This window comes from Grammomys surdaster, unplaced genomic scaffold, assembly GCF_004785775.1.
Source record: "Grammomys surdaster isolate TR1022 unplaced genomic scaffold, NIH_TR_1.0 217, whole genome shotgun sequence".
NCBI lineage: Eukaryota > Metazoa > Chordata > Mammalia > Rodentia > Muridae > Grammomys > Grammomys surdaster.
The window spans coordinates 1,671,202-1,692,299 of record NW_021604662.1 but is presented as its reverse complement, the minus strand read 5'-3'; the positions used below and the strand labels follow the sequence as shown (position 1 = coordinate 1,692,299).

Below are 21,098 nucleotides of genomic sequence, written 5' to 3'. Positions count from 1 at the left end.
GGGTGGATGAGTGGGGGCACATCCTCATAGAAGCAGGAGGAGGGGTGATGGGATAGGGGATTCTGCGTGGGAAAAATGGGGAAAGGGGATGACATCTGAAATGTAAATAAAATATCCAATAAAAAACTAATTTCAAAAAAATGCTGACTTAGATTAAATATAAAACTATTGTAAATGACTCTTTAACACAATATCCAGAAATCCTGCATTGGTTTTTCACAAGTAAAGTTTTCTTGAATGTGTAGTTTTTATATTTCTTATTTACCTTTAGTGTGTTTAAGTAGTAATTTAGAGACATTCAAAGCTTCAATATTTTTTGTTTTGATGTTAAATTTTATAGGTGTATGATGATGGAAAATATGTGTATGTAGTAACAGAACTTATGAAAGGAGGTGAACTGCTGGATAAAATTCTTAGGCAGAAGTTTTTCTCAGAGCGAGAGGCCAGTGCTGTCCTGTTTACTATAACCAAAACTGTTGAGTATCTTCACGCACAAGGGGTAAGTGTTTGGAACATAAATTATGCACACAGAGATTTGTATGCACATCCTTTTTATTACTACTCAAACTAAAATTAGAAATAAAATGTAATGGAAAAACTGTAATGAGCTTCATTATCCTACTGTTCTTCCTTTACACAAGTCTTTTTCATTAAGTCTGAAGTACTCTGAGATATTATCATGCTTATATTGAGCTGTTATGCTTTCCAAGAAAAAGTTAATGAGATCTTCAGAACTGTAAAACATAGCTCTCTGTATCCTTGGAAACTAGGCCCACTTCAAGTTAGAAGAAGAAAGGGAGAATGCTGGTTTGTGTCTATGTGCACAAGTAAAACCAAGTAGTCACCAGTGAATGGTCTCACTTCCTCCTGCATACGTATTTTAGAAAGTGGAAAAAAACACTAATATTTTCAAAAGAATGTGGTCTGTGGAAGAAACGTAAAAAGGAGAAATTAAGGAGGATATAAGAGGAAAGACTATCAGGGGGTAGTTTTGCTTATTTTTTTTTAATATTTTTTAGTTAACAGAAATACATTTGTGGTACATATCAAAGATTTTTAAGCACTTGCATCTCTGTTCTTGTATCCATGTGTACATGCATATGGATCATGGAGGACGTTGGTGTTATCCTCAGGAACATTATCAATCTCTCTTGGACCAGGGTCTGTCATTGGCCTAAACCTCACCAATTAATGCTAAACTCACTGCTGATCAGCCCCAGGAACCCCCTTGTCTGCCTTCACAGCCCTAGGATGGCAGACACCATGTCTGGCATGTTTATATGGTTTCTGGGGATTGAGCTCAGGTCCTTGAGCTTTCAAGGCAAGCACTTTACCAGCTAAGCCAGTCTCCAGAACCTTTTGGTTTTATTATTGTGAAATTTTTAAAAATACTTCTTAAGGAGTTTATTTCAGTGCAGTGGTTGTTCATTCCAGGGGTAGATTCTTTATTTGTTTGTTTGTTTTGTCCTTAAAACCTAACAAATGAAATGAATTAGATCTACAGCTCCCTGGTTTTGGGCTAGTCAAGATTTGCCTAGAACTGTAATTTGAAACTGGTAGAAGACATATTTACTGAATAATTGATAGTTTTGCAGTTATCTTAAGTCTTTTGTGTTATTTTCCCCATATCTATCACTTAGTAAAATATAATTAATTTTCCAGATGTTAGGATGTAAAACTAAGGTGATTAAAATATAGACTCCAAATTTGGTGATTGAAAAGGGAATCAGGAGGTTGGGGAGATGGCCTAGAGGTTGAGAGCACTGACTGCTCTTCCAGAGGTCCTGAGTTCAATTCCCAGAAAACACATTGTGGCTCACAGCCATCCATAAGGAGATCTGGTGCCCTCTTCTGCTGTGTCTGAAGATCAGTGTACTCATATACATATAATAAATAAATCTTTAAAATAGAAAAGGAAATCAAGTCTAAACTCTTTTTAAAAAGAGAATGTTTTTGCGTGTTTGACATTTGATATATCAAGTAAATGATATTTTATTTGGGTTTGGATTTGAGTTTTTACTTTTACTCTTATAAACAACATGCCAGTTCATATATTTATTCTGTTTCTACCTTGGTGTATGTGTGTGTGTGTAGTGTGTGTGTGTGTGTGTGTGTGTGTGTGTGTGTGTGTGTACCATTCCCTCACTTTAAAATTGCTTTATCTTTTACTGCTTTCATGGTTTATTTTAAGTGTCTAGGTCTTAGAGAAGATGTGATTTCCTCTCGAAACCCTCCCATATTTTAAAATGGGTCATCTGAACCTGTCTGTCATAGTCCTTTCCACTACATTGCAAGCAGCTACCACAAAACAGCCAAAATCTTATGGGTCTTACACAGTTTCTGCAGCTCTTTCTATAATACACTGGCACATGGTAGGGACTGAATAGCTATTATGAAATGAATGAATTACCTGTAATTCTCCTTTACCCAGCTATACAACTGGGCAGCAGGAACTAGGTAACTAATATTGTTTCTTCCACCTCCATACTCCTAGATTAGTGTTAGAAATATCTGCTTATATTAACAGCATTTTATAATGTTGGGATAATTTAAAGGTCTGTATTTATCAGCTTGTTAGGTGTATTGTTTGGCAGTATGAGAATAAAGAAATTTCACTGGAGAAATACTAACATAAATTTCTAATTTTTATTTCATCTAGGTGGTTCACAGAGACTTGAAACCTAGCAACATTCTTTATGTGGATGAGTCTGGTAATCCAGAATCTATTCGGATTTGTGACTTTGGCTTTGCAAAACAACTGAGAGCAGAAAATGGTCTTCTCATGACTCCTTGTTATACTGCAAATTTTGTTGCACCAGAGGTAATTGTGAGAGAGTGAGCTTACAATATTTGGGTACATTTAAGAACTCTTTGGTTATCTTTATTATAGAATAGTTAATTATTGTTTAATTGACAAATCACTGAACTGATCATTGAAATAAAATGTTAGCCCTTTGTTTTTCTGTTTAATGCTTCAACAATATCAGATTGCCTAGGGAAAAAAATCTAAATTTCCTAAGATATTACAACAATCTTCAGTTTCTCTAGTATCCTCTACCTGAAGTTCTAGTCACTTCATACTTCCTTGCCTGTCATTAAGACTGTTCTGTCCTCCTGTTTTGTTCTGAGACAGTATCTTAATTCTGTACCCAGCCTGGCCTTGAATTTGCAGTAATTCACCTTAGCCTCCCAAGTGCTGAGATTACAAATGTTTTGCTTCTGCTTTTGACTATCTTCTGTCTCCTCTCTTACTAGAATACAAGCTAGCTAACTCTCTCCACATATCAAGAATAAATTGGAATTCAAAGTATACCTCTATTAGGGAATACTTTCCTAACCTATAGGAAACCCTGAATTTGATCCTCTGCTCCACAAAAATGAATATTCATCTCAATATCAGAATCTTTAAAGAAATTGATCTTTTTTCAAAGTTTATTATAGCTCATGACTGATAATAATCAATGATTATGAGGCACCTTTAATCACAGCACCAAAGTAGAGGCAGATAGATAGATCTTTATGAGTTCTAGGCCAGCCTGGTCTACATAGTGAGTTCCGAGCCAGCCAGAACTACATAGTGAGACTACGTCTCAAGAAGAAATAGATGAAAATAATTCTCATTTATTTATTCTATATCCTTTCTCTGCCCACAGCAGTACACAATAAATATTCAAATACCAATGTTAAGTGTGTGTGTGTGTGTGTGTGTGTGTGTGTGTGTGTGTTATGTGTTTAACAGAAGGAGAATGTTCTAATATTGGATTACTATATGGTCTTATTAATCATGTTTTGTGGAAGTTTTTCTTAATGTATTGATTTGGAAAATGTAATTCTATTTACTATGCAAATACATGCCCCCCCCAAAAAAAAACAGTGTAGTGAAACTGGAGAGATGATTTCAGTTAAGAGTACTTGTTGCTCTTGCAAAGGAGCAGCAGCTAACTGGAATTTGTAATTCCATGGGATCAGATACCCTCTCCTGGCCTTTGTGGTTTGTATATACAGACAAGCTGGCATTCATACATAAATATATAAATAAAAAGATGGTAATACTCATCTTTTACTTTTTCTAGGTTTTAAAACGACAAGGCTATGATGCTGCCTGTGATATATGGAGTCTTGGTGTCCTCCTTTATACAATGCTTACTGGGTAAGTGCGACCATAAACATTTATTCATCAGTATTTTATTTAAATGATGTAAGCTTTTTAATATCTAGATTGGAATATTTTTTCATGTTTTTCATATTAATATATGCTATATATAGTATATATAGTATATATTATATACATAATATGTATATATAATATATACATGTGTGTGTTATATATATACTGTGAGTATATGTATAATATATATGCTATATTTATTAGCAATATATTATATATTACATATATGTATGTTATATGTAGTATATGGTATAAGATACACACACACACACACACATATATATATATATATGGAGAGAGAGAGAGAGAGAGAGAGAGAGAGAGAGAGAGAGAGAGAGAGAAAACGCCCTTTAATAACTATAGCTGTATCCTTTTTTTAAAATTAGCTTTCCTTTTTTTTTTCCTTTTTTGAGACAAGGTCTCACTGTGTTGTCCTGACTGGCCTGTAACTTCTTGTGTATATCAGGCTGGCCTCCGACTCACAGAGGTCTGTTTGCTTCTGCCTCCCAGTGTTAGGGGATTATAGGGTACACCACCACACTTGGCTGTAGCTGTATCTTAATGTCTTATGGTCTTAGATTAATTTTTCAAACTTTTATTCTGATTATATAATAAACATATGCTGCTTTAATATCCAAGACTGTGTCTTAATTTAAAACACATATGTATTATATATTAAGTCTAATTAAAATAACCTATTATTTGGTCTATGAAACTTGATTTTACTGTCTTTTATTCATTTTGATAGACTCCAGTAAAGTATTACATTGAGTTACTCAGAATACTTTTAGAAACTACAAACAAATGTATTACCAACCATAAGAGAAATTATATTCATTGATATTTTAACTTTATTATAATCTAGTTACACTCCATTTGCAAATGGTCCTGATGATACTCCAGAGGAAATATTGGCACGAATAGGTAGTGGAAAATTCTCACTCAGTGGTGGTTACTGGAATTCTGTTTCAGACACAGCAAAGGTATGTGTGACTTCCAATTACGTGGCTGTCTCATTTTGTTTTATTATTAGGGGTAGGAACTGGACCCAGGAGATCATATATGCTAAGCACACATTCTCAACCTGTTTTCTTTTCTCTTTTTGGTAGTGGTATGCCAATCTCACTTTTCTTTTAATTCTCTCATACATTACATCCTAGCCACAGTTTCCCCTCCTTCCTGTCCTCCTATCCTCTCCTCCTCCTCCCCTCTCTACCAGATCTACTCTTCCTTCATTTCTCTTCAGAAAAGAGCAGGCCTCCGAAAGATATAAACCAAGCATGGCATAATAAGTTACAATAAGACTAGATACAAACCATAAAGGCTAGACGAGGCAACGTGGTAGGAGGAAAAGAGTCCCAGGAGCAGGTGTAAGAGTCAAAGACATATCCCACTGCCACTGTCAGGAGGCCCACAAGAACACAAAGATGCATAGCCATAACATGTATGCAGAGGACCTGGTGTAGAGCTGTGCAGTCTCTGGTGTTCAGAGAGAGCCCCTAGGAGCCCTGCTTACTTGATTCTATGGGCTGTGTTCCAGTATTCTTGTTTGTTTGTTTATTTAAATCCAGCCATTGTCCCCCATCCCCCTCTCACAATTCCTCACCCCATTCTTCCTCCCCTGTCCCTGAGAGGATGCTCCCCCACCACCAGGCCTCCCCACTCCCTTGGGCCTCAAGTCTCTAGAGGACCTGGCGCACTGAGGCCAGACAAAGCAGTCCTCTGGACCAGCTGGTGTATGCTGCCTGGTCTGGGAGCTCCCAAGGGTCCGGGTGAGTTTGAGACTGTTTGTCTTCCTATGGGGTTGTCCAACTCATCTCCTTCTTCTATTCTTTCCCTAATTCAACCACAGCAGTCCCCAACTTTAGTTTAATGGTTGGGTGCAAGTATCTGCATCTGTCAGCTGCTGGTGGGGATTCTCAGAGGACAGCTATGCCAGGCTCCCATCTGTAAGCACACCATAGCGCCAGTAACAGTGTCAGGCCTTGGTATCTCCCCATGAGGTAGATCCCATGTTGGGCCTGTCACTGGACCACCTTTCCCTCGATCTCTTCTCCATTTTTGTTCCTGCAGTTCTTTTAGACAAGAACACTTCTGGGTCAGAAATTTTGACTGTGGGTTGGTAATTCCATCCCTCCACTTGATGCCCTGTCTATGAGGTAGACTGTTTTAGTTCCTTCTCCCCCTTTTTGGGCACTTCATCTAAGGTCACTCCCATTGCATCCTGAGAGTCACCTCCCAGGTATCCGGTACATTCTAGAGTGTCCCCTCACCTCCCACATTCTGAGGCTGTATATTTCCATTCATTCTGCTAGCCCTCTGGGCTTCTCTACTGTCCCCACACTCCCCGCCCCTTACCTAATCCTGTTCCCCTCTTCCCTTCACCCATCCAAGTCCCTCCCTCTTCCTCCCATGATTATTTTCTCCTCCCTTCTAAGTAGAATTAAAGCATCCTCATTTGGCCTTTCTGCTTGGTGAACTTCTTAAATTCTGTGGGTTATATCCTAGGTATTCTGTGATTTATGGCTAATATCCACGTATCAGTGAGTACATACCATGTGTGTCCTTTTGGATCTGAGTTACCTCACTCAGGATGATATTTTCTAGTTCCATCCATTTGTCTGCAAAATTCATGAGGTTGTAGTTTTTAATAGCTGAGTAGTATTCAGAAGATACAGCATATCCAAACTTATGGGACACAGTGAACACAGTGCTAAGAGGAAAATTCAAAGCACTAAAATCCCTGATAAAGAAACTGGAAAGAGCATATACTAGCAACTTAACTGCACACCTGAAAGCTCTAGAACAAAAAGACACACCCAAAGGAGTAGATGGTAGGAAATAATCAAACTCAAAGCAGAAGTCAACTAATTAGAAATAAGAACAATGCAAAGAATCAACAAAACCAGGAGCTGGTTCTTTAAGAAAATCAACAAGATAGGCAAACCCCTAGCCAGACTAACTAAAAGGCCCAGAGGCAGTATCCAAATTAACAAAATCAGAACTGAAAAGGGAGACAATAGAATAACAATAGAAACTGAGGAAATTCAAAAAATCATCAGATCCTACTACAAAAGCCTTTACTCAACAGAACTGGAAAACCTAGATGAAATGGACAACTTTTTAGACAGATACCACATACCTAAGTTAAATCTCCTGGTATTCTTGAGCCCTCTGGCTTCTACAGAATTTTTCTGTACTTCTATTTCCTTCCTCACTTCTGTGGGGTTCCCCAAACTCTGCCTAATGCTCAGCTGCAGGTCTCTTTATCTGGACCCATCAGTTGCTAAATGAAAGCTCCCTAATGACAATTGGGCTAAGCACCTATCTGTTCTTCTGGCTGGTGTGGCCTGCACCTGAGCAGGAGTCAATTTGATTTCTTATATGGATGGTACTGACAACAGTAGGCTTGGGCCTCCCACACCTATTATCAAGTAAGAAGATGTGAGAGCTGTTGAGAGTACTTTGCTGTTCTTGTTAAGGACCTGGGTTCAGTTCCTGACAACCACATGGTGGTTGAAAAACATCTGTAACTCCAGTTACAAGGGACCCAATTAACTTCTGAGTTCTGGAAGTACCAGGCACACATGTAATATACATACATGTATATAGGCCAAACACGCATAGACATAAAATAAGTATATCTAAAATATTAATTTTTTTTAAAAAAAGTTCCATGGACATGCCCACAGGCCAGTCTATTGGAAGTAAATCCTTAGTTAGGATTCCATCTTTCCAGATGACTCTAGTTTGTGTCAAGTTTACAAATTCTAACCAGCAAGCGCTATACTGACTGAACTATCTCCCTAGCCCCTCTTATAAGCTGTTGAGAAAAATTATTTGTCATAATTCATGATGAGAAGAAACACTAACAGAAGGTTTTGTTTGTAAAGTAGTATGTTGAAGTGATATTACAAAGTATCTTGAACCCCAAAAAGGACCATTTTGTTTCACTCCTAAAAGACTTTGCTTTGGCCTTATTATCTGTATACATTCTAAAGCTTTATTACTAACAAGCATGATGAATAATAATGGTGGTAATTTGTATGACTTGTCTGTCTACTACATGCCTCACAGTGCACTTTACGTCCTAAGAACCTTGTAAGATATCTTCATTTCACATAACAAAAGCAAGGACTGGAGATTTAGTATAAACTTGTCCGTAGTTAGTCACCAAGTACATATGAGCACTTGAAACTCTCACTGCAGAGTACATGTTCCCTAAAAGACTAGCAGTATGTCCCCATTTTGATTTGTTAAGAAGAACAGGGATAAGTATCACAATTAACAATAGCCTGGTTTGTAGCCTGGTTGCTGGAAATCATTCAGAAACCATTGGCTCTAGAGCTGTCATTCTTAGACTAACACTGACAATGTTTCTGCTTTCACTTAATTCATAGAACAATTCTTTTCTTTTTTTAAAAAAAGGAGTAAACGTTTCCACATCACAATAAGGAAAATACTGAAGAGGTATTGGTAAAAATGTTCACTGAATTCCCTTAGAAATGGAAGTTTAAGTTGAGGTTGTAAATAAAACACATCCAGGAAGTTCATAGGTTCTTTTGATGTAGAGCAGGAAGTTCTGTTAGCCAGCTGAATTGATATTTAGATATGTGTCTTTTAACTGTGCTTAAAATCATCATGTTAGACTACGGGTGCAGCTCGACAGTAGAGCATGTGCTTAGCAAACACAATTCTCTGGGTGAGATTTCCCCAAAAAATAAAGAATGTTAGCCTTTATGTTTTTCTAGTACTGAGATTTCTCAAGGCTGATACTTTATTTTTCTGGGTACCTCTTTTCTTCCTAATTCTCCTTATTGAGTGCTTAGAATATGCTTAATAAATAAAAGGTTTGAAAAGAAAATTTGTGGCAGTTATAAAATTCTTGATCTCAGAGAATGAACAGAATGGCAGAGAGACAACCAAGAATGCATAGTACTAGAAGGCCTGCATTGTAACTTAGCACAGCATTTGTGCTAAAGATTACAAATAACCTGGACAAGAAAGGGACAGGGAAGCTCAGTGATTAGACTGATGAGGACAATAAAGTGATTAGAGCATGAGGACAGTAAAGTACCCCAGACTGCTCATTTGCTGTAGTTCCCACCGCATGCACAAGCAATGAGAGCTGATGAGCCTGAGTTGTAAATAACTTTGTGGCTCATACTTAGGATTATTGACTTATGTTGGGTAGTGTAGAAAAGTTTAAAAGAAAAAAAAAACTATTAAGCTAGCCAAGCATGGTGGTGCAATTGCCTTTAATCCCAGCACTAAGAGACAGGCAGATCTCTGAGGTCAAGGCCAGCCTTGTGTACAGAGAGAATTTCAGACCAGCCAGGACTGTACAGACACACTATCTCAGAAAAAAAAGGAAGAAAAGAAAATTAATAAGCTGTGTGTGAAGTAATCAGATTTTCCATTTTGCACTCCATGGAACAGTCATTTTCATCCACAGAGTCTACCACAAACTGTCAAGATCATGTGAGAGGTATATGGAAAAAAAGTTACCTATAACCATAGTATCAGAACTTACACATCACTTGCTTCTTCTAGTCAGTTAACGTTACCTCGATGCTTTTGCATTCATTTGCACTCCAGAATGCTTTTTTAGTGAGAGATGAGGATGGAGACACAAGTACTGGGCACAAAAATTATATCTAACTCATAGTATATCGTATAAATTATATGCAGTTACAATAGTTTTAGTGCCTATATACAGTTAAGACTACTGATGTAATACTATCATTACCTACAAAATGAAAAAAGATTATGTCAGTACAGGAGGAGGTGTGTCTCTTTAAGAACAAGTTGCCAGTGGGGACATTGTCAATAATTTGGGTTACATAATGGCTGAGAAGAGAATGGGACCACAGCCGCCCTTTGCTGAATATTTCCTCTAAAAGGATTTTGATGCCTGTTTAACTTGCATTGTTTTGTTCAGTACTCACTGACATGAAAGATTACGGTTATTATTTAAGGTTTATACATTTCAGATTATGAATGGCGAAGACCAAAATAATTGCAACTGCAATGGAATCTGAGGCAAATAAAGGGAAATTAAGGAGACAGAACAGAGTTTATAGTTTATTGAACATAAATGAGTAAGAAGCAGCTATCTACCAAACTTACAAAGCTTTTGATTAACATTTTAAAAAATAAAAAAAAGAATTCAAAAAATAAAATAAAATCTGGAAATGTTCAAAAAAAAAGAAGAAGAAGAAGCTAGCAAGCATGCAGTACACATGCTACCTCCGGAAAATGTAAGAGTATCTTTCACCAAGCATTTGGATATGTAAGAAGCCTTGAGATTGGCAGTAGCTACAGATTTGGACATAATGGATTTTAAATACTGTCTTAGTTAGGGTTTTACTGCTGTAAAGAGATACCATGACCAAGGCAACTCTTATAAGGACAGCATTTAATTGGGGCTGACTTACAGGTTCAGACGTTCAGTCCAGTAGCCTCAAGGTGGGAACATGGCAGCATCCAGGCAGGCATGGAGCTGAGAGTTCTACATCTTCATCTGAAGGCTGCTAGCAGAATACTGGCTTCCAGGCAGCTAGGAGGAGGGTCTTAAGCTCACATCCACAGTGACACACCCACTCCAACAAGGTCACACCTCCAAATAGTGCCACTCCCTGGGCCAAGCATATACAAACCCTCACAAATACTTATATAATTAAGAGGTGCTTGGTTATTAAGGCAACTGGCCATATGGCTCTTGGTCTTAGAAGTCTGTAGTAGAGTGTAAAGGGATTGCATCATCTATAGTAGCTAAAGGAATGATTATGAATGAGATTATCAGAGCATGGTGAGAAAAGAACCAAGAAAGGAAATCAGCAAAATGCTGCCATTTAAATAGAAAGCTGGGACTGGGGTGGGCCGGGGATATATAGCTCAGTGGTTGACTTCTTGCCTAATGAGTATAAGGCCTTTCCCAGAACCACAATGAAGAGAGGGAGGGCAGTCAAGGTGGGTAGCCTTTGAAGGGGTTATTAGTAAATGAAAGAAAAGTTTGAAGTGACTTGGCCCAGTCAAACACAGAGATGTTTTTAAAATTATAATTGAGTTTTATTTTGACCCTGGAAGTTTTATATTTACTTTAAGCACTTTGGCCCATTTTCAGAATTTGATAGGAAAGGTTTTTTTTCATATTTTGATTTTTTTTACTTATTTTTATTTCTACTTATTTATTTTTGATACAGAGTGTCACAAAGTGTTGAGTAGGATATAGTCAAAACTACTGGGTTTAATGAATTTTCCTTCAATTTCTCAAGTGGCTAGGACTACAGGCATGTGCTAACATCCCTGGCTCATGCATTATTTCCAGTTCTGTTCAGTGGGGTATTTCTGTTTTTTTAGAATAATAATAATACTAGACAAAAGGGACTGCAAGTGTATAAAACCTAAGAGTAGCCAGAGCTGCAGCTCCCTAATTCCCTATATCTAGTCAGCTGCCAGGTGCTGCCAAGGCATTTTTTCCTACCCAGGAGGGGTGGTGCATTCTTTTTTTTTTATATTTATTTATTTATTTTATTGGTGAGTACACTGTAGCTGTCTTCAGACACACCAGAAGAGGGCATCCAATCTCATTACGGATGGTTGTGAGCCACCATGTGGTTGCTGGGATTTGAACTCAGGACCTCTGGAAGAGCAGTCAGTGCTCTTAACCGCTGAGCCATCTCTCCAGCCCAGGGGTGGTGCATTCTTAAAATCTTAGCACTTGAGAAGCTGAAGCAGGAAGATTAGGTGTTCAAGGTCATCTCTGGCTACTTACTGAGTTTGAAGCCTGCCCTATATGAGATCTTGTCTTTTAAACAATCAAGCCATGTAAATCCCCAGGCTTTTGCCCCTTCAAATTACTTTTCCTCCATACATAAGGAGTATCTAAATTACAAACTTGACCGCCTTACCATCTTGTGTTAGTGCTTTTGTGCTCTAGATCAAGTCCATATTTGTTAATATGGCTTCCAAAGACCTTCCTCATGTGTCTCTTCTCATTCTTCCACTTCAGTGACTGCCATGCTCTTCCTGAAAACAAATTTCTACTGTAGCCACATTGCACTCTAGTCAGCTCCTCAACTGTGACAAAACCCTAGGACCAAGACAACTTAGAAGGTGTTTGAGCTTACAGTTTCAGGAGCTTAGAGTCCATGATGGAGGGAAGACATGGTGGCAGGAGCAGCAGCTCGTAAACCGCAAGCAGGGGAGGCAGAGGGTGCTAACTTGAAACCTCAAAGCCTGTCCCCTAAAGTAACACACTTCCTCCAACAAGAGCACACCTCCTAATCCTTCCCAAACATTCTACCAGCTGGGGACCAAGTATTGTAACATAGGAGCTTATGGGGGCCGTTCTCATTCCAAGCACCACAGACTTGTTCTCTTGTACCTTAGGGCTTTCTTCTAGATGCACTCCCTTCTGTCTACCTGAGACGCTCTGCTTCCTCCATAGCTTCCTAAATCGAGCTCCTGCCTAGTCTTCAGGTCTCACCTTCCTCTTAAGACTCACTTTTACCAGCATTCAGGAGGCTGAGGCAGGGTGATTGCCACAAGTTTGAGGCTAGGCTAAAAATACCAGGCCACTTGAAAGTACATGGTAAAACATCTCAAACAAAAGGAACAATCAAAAGGGACATTTTTGAAGCCATCTCCTAGTTTATGTTCTTCTAGCTGCTATTGGCACCTGTTTGCCCCTTGCTTTCTAACTGATTCTTTGTCTCTATCACTGAACTAATACTCCCTAAATCCAGAGTTCTCTGAATGTTATAAACTTCTAGAATTAGAGCAGAGTTAAGAAAAACCAGAGTAAACTGATCCTTTGCACCATAACATTACGGGAAGAGAGAGGAGAACTTGGAGTGTTTTCTTCACAAACTTATTGTAAAAACTGCTTTATGACCAAAGGGCTGCTACCAGGAAACACAGCATCATAAAAGCTGAAGAAGAGTGCTGATGTCAGAGATATGGGAGAAGAAAAGAAAAATTAACCTTGTCTTATTCTTCTCCTTCACATGATAGGACCTGGTGTCAAAGATGCTTCATGTAGATCCTCATCAGAGACTGACTGCTGCTCTTGTACTCAGACATCCTTGGATTGTCCACTGGGACCAACTGCCACAATACCAACTAAACAGACAGGATGCACCGCATCTTGTAAAGGTGAGCAGCCCTATCTATATCCAGTCATTGCTTTCTGGGTGGACAAGGCCAGCTAAGCCTCCAAGAATCCTTTCTCCAGCCCCAAGCAACTTTCTCTCTCATCTTGCGTGGGAGCCTGTCTTAGGGTTTGTATTCCTGCACAAAACATCATGACCAAGAAGCAAGTTGGGGAGGAAAGGGTTTATTCAGCTTACACTTCCACATTGCTATTCATCGCCAAAGGAAGTCAGAACTAGAATTCAAGCAGGTCAGGAAGTAGGAGCTGATGCAGAGGCCATGGAGGGATGTTACTTACTGACTTGCTTCCTCTGCCTTACTCAGCTTGCTTTCTTATAGAATCCAGGACTACCAGCCAAGAGATGGCACCACCCACAATGGTCAGGACCCTCCTACCCTTGATCACTAATTGAGAAACTGCCTTACAGCTGAATCTCATGGAGGCATTTCCTCAAGGGAGGCTTCTTTCTCTGTGATAATTCCAGCTTGTGTCAAGTTGACACAGAAAACCAGCCAGTACAGAGCCTCATACATGAGTGTCTAACATGTTGGGGTGGGGACACAGGCATACCAGAATGTCAGTAATTAAGTTAACTTAAGGGAAACGTTTGCATTTCTGTCAGTCTGTATACCCAGGTGTTCACAATCAGTAAGGACAAAATCTATGAATATTTCTAACTGAAAGATCATGGTTTATAGCCTCTCATATTACAGGGTTATAAAGACAAATTAAATGACACTAAGAAGAATGAAGACTGCTCTATTTAAGCCCCTCTTTGTTCTTTCTCATAAAATTTCAACCTCTCACATTGGCCTCAGTTTTAGTTAAATCTGAAATATTCACCAGAGGTTATTCTCAATATGAGACTGGTTAAAGATCTATATTGATTTATGTAACAAAAAATTCCTAGGGAAAACCTTGATTTTCTACTTGTGTCCATGGTGTTTTGTTGTAACCTTCCTTTACTTTTTTCAGGGTGCCATGGCAGCTACATACTCTGCTCTAAACCGTAATCAGTCACCAGTTTTGGAACCAGTAGGCCGCTCTACTCTTGCTCAGCGGAGAGGTATTAAAAAAATCACCTCAACAGCCCTGTGAAGTGACCTCAGTGAGATGTTTGGTACCATGATGTAAGCTGATAGCACAAGTTCTGGCGACAGGTAGCACATACCTGAGAGACACCTGCAAGCACACACTGTCCCAGCTGGTACCCATAATGCTGCTGCTCCTGCTGCTCCTGCTTCATCTCTTCTCGCTTTAATTGATTGTTAGCAAGTTAGAATTTCCTGGAGCTCCGAAATGAAAATGGAAACATGATGAAGATCTATTCACTGAATCAATAAAGATAATGAACACATGAATACCACCTAAAATACACTGAATAAAAGTACTCTACACCATATAGCATTATTTTTATAGGAAATATTTCATGTCCCCTAAATATTCTTTGTTAGTTATAGGGATGGACAGTTTATGTTAAGCACTTAGCTTAAATAATTCATTTATATTAGCACTGTATCCCTTGTGCCATCCAACATTTTGTATGTTTTTGTAAACAGTTCATATACAGTACATTTCTGTACTGCTTTCTTTAATGTATACATGCCTTGTTTAACTTGGAGTCTACTAATCAATTGACTATTAAACCTGGATAAATAGTTCACCTGGATTAACAATACTGTTGGAAAACCTTACAGATGGCCAGATTGATTGAACAGCTATTGAATGTAATTCTTTCAAATTGTACATATCGCCCCATCTGTTTCACAGGTTGGTTCATTTATTCTTTAAGTCAGGTGCTCCATCAGGCTAACTAGAGAGCTGTTAACAGGAGAGGAAGTTCGTGTGTGTGTGGCATGGAATCAGGAATACACCTATGAAGTCAGCCCATAGACTTTGTGACTTCTTAGGTGTTCTTTCCCTTAATTAAAATGGTAGTCCTTGCACTTTTAACCTTACATAGCCCTCATACTTAGTATTTGGCATATCATTTGAAAATTTGCCAGTATACATCAAAGGCCCTTAAAAGAATCATAGTAAAGAAATTAGAAAAGGAAATTTTAGTAATTGGTCATTAAAGCCTTACTGGATATTTCATGTTTAAATAGTAATTCTATATTAAACACTAATTTGAATGTAATAAAGGCCACAGGCCTCCATATAAAATTGGATTTAAACTTTCTTACTTTAGGGAATAAAATATTCTTCATCAAATAATATCTGTTCTAACCTAAAGTCATAGCTGCAGCAGGCTAACTAACTGATCAGCACTGACTGTTTTCTGAATCCCTGCTGATGATTTATAGCTGTATGATGTTTCCTTTGACTTCAGTAGTCACAAGATTTCAAAACGGCTCTGGGTTGCACTTCAAGTGCAGTATTCAGTATTCACATTAATTTGGTAGTTTCTGGTTTCATTTAACAACAACAACAACAAAAATCTTCGCTATCCATCATTACCCATATCTTTGTCACAAAACCCAGTGTACAAGTGTACATTAATACGTGATGTGATGAACATGAGCAAAGAGAGAAGGTGATTAACTTCCCTCATCAGGCATCTGCCCCAATACATGTGAGTCCCTTACTGGTTTTTGCAGTTCATAAAAGAACACATATCATTCCTTATTTTCTCTGCTACTAAAGAGAAAGAGAAAAATCTTTAATACCCCCTTTGCCCAAGCAACACAAAATGATGATTGCATAGAAATCAAATGTATGCTTATCTTCTAACTGAAAAGAAGTTGTACGTATCAACTATTGAAGTTCTTGAGTATATAGATGCTAACTATTCAAAATTGCTTTCCATCGCCTAGCAAGAAAGCCTTTTCCCCCTCCTCTAGTTAGTGTGTCCAACTCTTCCATCTATACTATCTCCCATTTAATTTTTCCTCATAACACCATGCTGCCTTTCCTTCCTATTATCACCCAACCAGGAGCTAGAGTCAAAGACCTCGTATTTCTTCATGGCAGTCCTCTACTATAGTGTATGATCACGTTTATTTCCTTTAAGAAGAATTGTCTTCTTTATCTAGTCATACTGCCTAGAAAAGCAATAGATTCATAAAACTGAAAGCTTCCTACTGACAAAGCAGGTTAGAAGCATAAATGATTGCATCTGTGGCTTTAGTGGTCGAATTGTCTTTGGGCAGATGCAGCTGACAATGTAGTGCTTGTGCTGGGTTAGCCTTTCCATTCCCTTCACAAAGTCCATTTCTCATAGGCCACTGTACTTAACCTTATCAAGGCTTCTGAAGTCTTCCACCTTTCACCCATCCCTGCCAGTTTCTAGGACTTATCCCAGAGTCGTTGGTCCAGCTTTTATGTCTCACTGAAGGAAGGAACTAAACTGACAGGCCTCTTTACAGACATCTCTTGGTTTACAATCCAAAATAATATCCCAGACAATAGAACTGACTCTTTATCATAGTCAAGCATATACTGGAAACTATGAGTTACAATACTGTGTGTTTTGCATCTTCCCTTTCAAGTGACGATATTAAATTAAGGTAAGTTTTTTTTTAATGTTTTATGAATCATTTCAGCTCCTTCTGTTTAACAAGGTATCTTCTGAGTGCTTTACTCCCTTAAATTTAACAGATGTGAAGTAAATCTTTTTTTCACAAGCCACCCCAAAAGTCTAAAAATAATTTTAGCAAGACTCAAAAAGTCAAGATGCTGCGAGGTTGGCATATGGAAGAGTCAGTTCTGAGTGTCTAGAGTGAGGATGTTGGGTATGTGCAGTAGTTTCCACATTTCACATGCATTGCACTCCAAAGAACAGGGTAGGGTGGGGTCGACCATCTTCCATCTGTTCTTTAGATGAGGCTTTTGTTGGGATAAGAAGACATCAAGAGAAGTGGAGGTTGTCCTCTAAGCTGTGCACATACCCTCAGCCTAGGAAGGATTTGAACAGAGAATAGGTTCAGAAGCTTCAAAAGAAGGCATGTATTTGATAGGGAAAGGACCAGGGTAAGCTAATCCTGGGATGATAGTTGCAAAAGGCTTTCTAGACTTTGGGGCCTTGGTATAAGATGTCTTTAATTACTGTGGGGGCTAGTAACACACATTTCAACATGACTTTGATAGTCTCCATTCCCTGGCTTTATGAATTACCTACACTATTTCAGGTTGTTTTGCTGTGTTTTATAAAAATAAGTTCTATCTTACTATGGTGTTGAAAATTTGAGACTTGGGAAAGTATTCAGAGAGCTCTGGAATGCAAAGGATCAAAACAGCTCTCTTTTCTGTGACTCACAAAAACAATGGATTTCATGGCTGATCTTGGTGCTCAAACCAGGAAGGTCCAGTCGATAACTCCATATCTGTTCCTCTGCAAGATCCAACTCCTGTGACTAACCTGGATATATACTTTGAGCCTTATTTAATTCACAGAGAAGTTGACTTAATTCAGTGTTTTTATTTCAATTAATGAAAACAGTCCTCTTTCAGCCCCAGGTTACTTAAATTTTGCTGATCTCCCCCAAGAGATCATTGGTGGAAACCAATTAATGAAGGAGTGAATTCAATTTCTTGAGACTGTGGTATTCTACAGAGCCACACCTAACCACTTTTTCCAGTGAAGAATCTACACAATAATACCCATGTATGGATGGCCAAGAAGAATCTATATCTACAGTGTGCTTTGTGTGTTTTTGACACTGCTGTATTTTGTGTTGCCAAGTGACTTGTAACTGGTTCCAAAGTGACAGTTCTTTAAAAAAAATTCTAGTAATTAAGTCAACTTAAACTTTTGTAAAACCTGGTGTCACTATAGGTCTCACAAGTACCACTTTTATTCCAGTCTTTAACTGTTCATAATGGGCATAGCAAGGGTTGGAGTGAGAGCCTACTTCCTACCTCTTAAGGCACTTTCCTCATTGTTTTGCCATATAACCTTGAACTGCATGATAAGCTGTTGAAATATCCATGACTTTTCCCAGAGCAACTAGCAAGGTATATGACATTTTGGCTAGAGATTAGTGGGAAGGAAAATTTAGAGGTTTAAAAGTCCAGATGTATGAACCTCAAAAAATGTCTTCTAAACACATACCATTTAAGTACAATATATGGAAATGTATTTGAGCAGAGAGTCACTATAATAGTTCTCTCTAAGTAGATTAGTTCAATGTCCAATGAAAGTGAACATCTTTATTCCTATATTACTATAGTACTGGATGAACTGTATACTGAGTTTTTCAAACAAGTATTTAAAGTAGAACTTTTAAGTACAGAGCAAGGGCATGAGGATAAAGACTTTGGGTTGTGTTTCTGTAAGTGTAGTTTACCATATAAAGCTTTGTTTCTTAATTTTTTAAAAAAAAGGTTTCAAAGTATTACCATTCATTAGCATCCTTAATGATTATGAGTGATGAGCGTGTAACTTGAAATCATATACATGTATTAGTTTATCTTAACTTTTTGCCCTAAATAAAAGGGAAGGTGTACACCTAAAAGATGTAATTATTTTGCATTTTTGGCCATGGGTGGGAATGGGGTGGGTATCTACTTGAGCAGTTTTTAAAAAAGAAAAAAATTAGAAATATTTTTCTACTATTATATATGATCTTCCTTTATACTAGTTAATCTCTCTGTAAGGCATGCCAGAAGCCCAAGCAAGGTACCATATCAAGGGTTCTTACGTGCTGTACCTTTCATTGGTGGATAAATCACATCAGATGCTTGGCATTGTGGCCATAGTTACGAAGTGCTTGTGAGGATCAGATTTCACTGAATACTAATTTGTTTTACTTAAGAGTCTAATCTGGGAAGTTTGCAAATCATACTATTAATGTGTAATCTAAGCTCTTTCCAATGTATCCATGAATAATCCTGGAACAATATTGCTTGTATTCCTGTCACATAACAGGTTTTGTAATCTTTAAAAGAAATGGAAATTTATATAATAAAGTTTCAAGTAAAGCATGTATGCCCCTTTTATCTGATTATTTTAGTTATATGATCAGAACTTTACAATATAAAATTTTCTATCCAAATTGTTTTTATGAAATTGTATTGATAGAATTTAAATTAGGAATATTTCTAATTTAATACATGCAAAATAATTTTGCTATGCATTGTCTTAGAATCATGTAAGCCGAACATCTTCCCCAATATTAGGCCAGGCATAAATGAAATAATCTTGTCTAGAAGTCCACAGCTACCAGACTTGGCTCCAAAAATTCCCCTTCTCCATTGTTATCTTAGTTCTCCTTTGGGTTTCCTCTGCTATCCAGAGTGAACCTTGTGACCTCAGAATTGATTACCCGAGCCTTCTTACTGTACCCACGAATCAAAACTCAAGTCTTTGCTTCTTGATTAATTCTTTCTTCATTTCCAGGTTCTGTATAAAACTGTACAAGTATGCAAATGGAACTGCAGGTTTCTGGGTTTTCATTGCACTTAGAGTTATTGAAGTCCATTCTCCCATTTCTTGTTCTTTTTAAAATAAAAAGTTTGGGGGGAAGGGGTAGAGAGGTGTTCTGGTTTTCTTTGGTTTGGGACTTTAGAGACAGGATTTCACCGTGCAAATCTTGGTCTGCATCTGAGTATGCAGACCAGTCTGTCCTCAAACTTGCAGCAGTCCTGCCACGGCTTCCAAAGTGCTGGGCTTCCAGGCATGCACCACCCCTCTGAGGTCCATTTGTCTTCAAAATGTTTTTATTGAGATCTAATTCATATATCCTAAAGTTTGCCCATTTAACATTTACAACTCAGTGTTTTTGGCACATTTGCAGAGTTGCATGGCCATCGTGATAGCCTAGTTTTAGAACCTGTCATCATCCCCAAGGGAAATTTGTATCCTATTCTAAACTACAACAGCTGTCTTTCTTGGACAGTTGCAATACCTGATACATAGTTTTGGTTTCTATCTTTGTCCCCTACAGCCATTCTTAACACACATTCCAAACAATCTGTTTAAAACCTACCAGGAGTTACAAGTGATCTGATCTCCTTACATCTCTAATCTTGGTCCTCTCTCCCAAACTGCTCCCTGGCTTGCTGCATTCTTCCTCATACCCTCTGTTCTAATTTGTTGTCTGTTGTGATAATCACCATGACCACTTGGGGAGCAACTTGGGGAGAAGAGAGCTTATTCAGCTTACATGTCCTGATCATAGTCATAGAAGGAAGTTAGGGCAGGAGAAGCTGAGACCATTGAAGAATTCTTCTTGCTGACTTGCTCCTTCTATGGCTTGCTCACCCTGCTTTCATATACTGCCAAAGACCACCAGCCCAGGGGCAAAACAGACCACAGTGGGCTGGATATCCTGCATCACACACTAAGCAAAATGGCCCACAAAGATGTCCACATGAAGGTAACTCCTCAGTTGAGATTCTCCCTTCCCCTGTAATTCTAGTTTGTGCTAAGATGGCAAAAACTAATCAGCACATTGGCCTGAGTCTTTCTTGACCATAAGCATAGGTACTGCACACAAGGCCCTTGTCCTCCCTGTTTTCTCTCCCTACACATTTCTGACCAATGTCCACATGATTCGCCTCCTCCTCAGTTATCTGATAAACAGATGTAGGAACCTTGCTAAAGGAAACAAAAAACCTGACTTGTATTTTCTCCTATAAGGCTTTACATCAAGTACATGACTTTGGTTGTACACTTCGGGTCTGATTACTTGTGTACTAGGCATAATTGCTAAACACCTAACATATTGCATTAATTCCTATGATAAGAAAACTGAGGCTTGCAAAGGCTGTCTCAGATCATAGAGTAAGAAGTTTTGTAGAATCTATTTAAACTCAGGTCTCTATAAACTC

General features: G+C 38.3%; 1 protein-coding gene across 4 annotated transcripts in view; it reads left to right on the top strand.

Annotated features, from left to right (window-relative positions):
- Rps6ka3 (ribosomal protein S6 kinase A3) overlaps positions 1–19,250 on the top strand; it is a 109,648-nt gene extending 90,398 nt beyond the window's left edge. For all 4 annotated transcript variants that reach the window (XM_028772675.1, XM_028772678.1, XM_028772676.1 and 1 more), the window contains 6 exons: positions 341–499; positions 2,660–2,821; positions 4,074–4,150; positions 5,034–5,151; positions 13,187–13,327; positions 14,301–19,250. In XM_028772675.1, the coding sequence (XP_028628508.1) occupies positions 341–499; positions 2,660–2,821; positions 4,074–4,150; positions 5,034–5,151; positions 13,187–13,327; positions 14,301–14,423 (780 nt within the window). In that variant the 3' untranslated portion in view covers positions 14,424–19,250. The remainder of the gene's footprint in view (positions 1–340; positions 500–2,659; positions 2,822–4,073; positions 4,151–5,033; positions 5,152–13,186; positions 13,328–14,300) is intronic.
- The last annotated feature ends 1,848 nt before the right edge of the window (positions 19,251–21,098 follow it).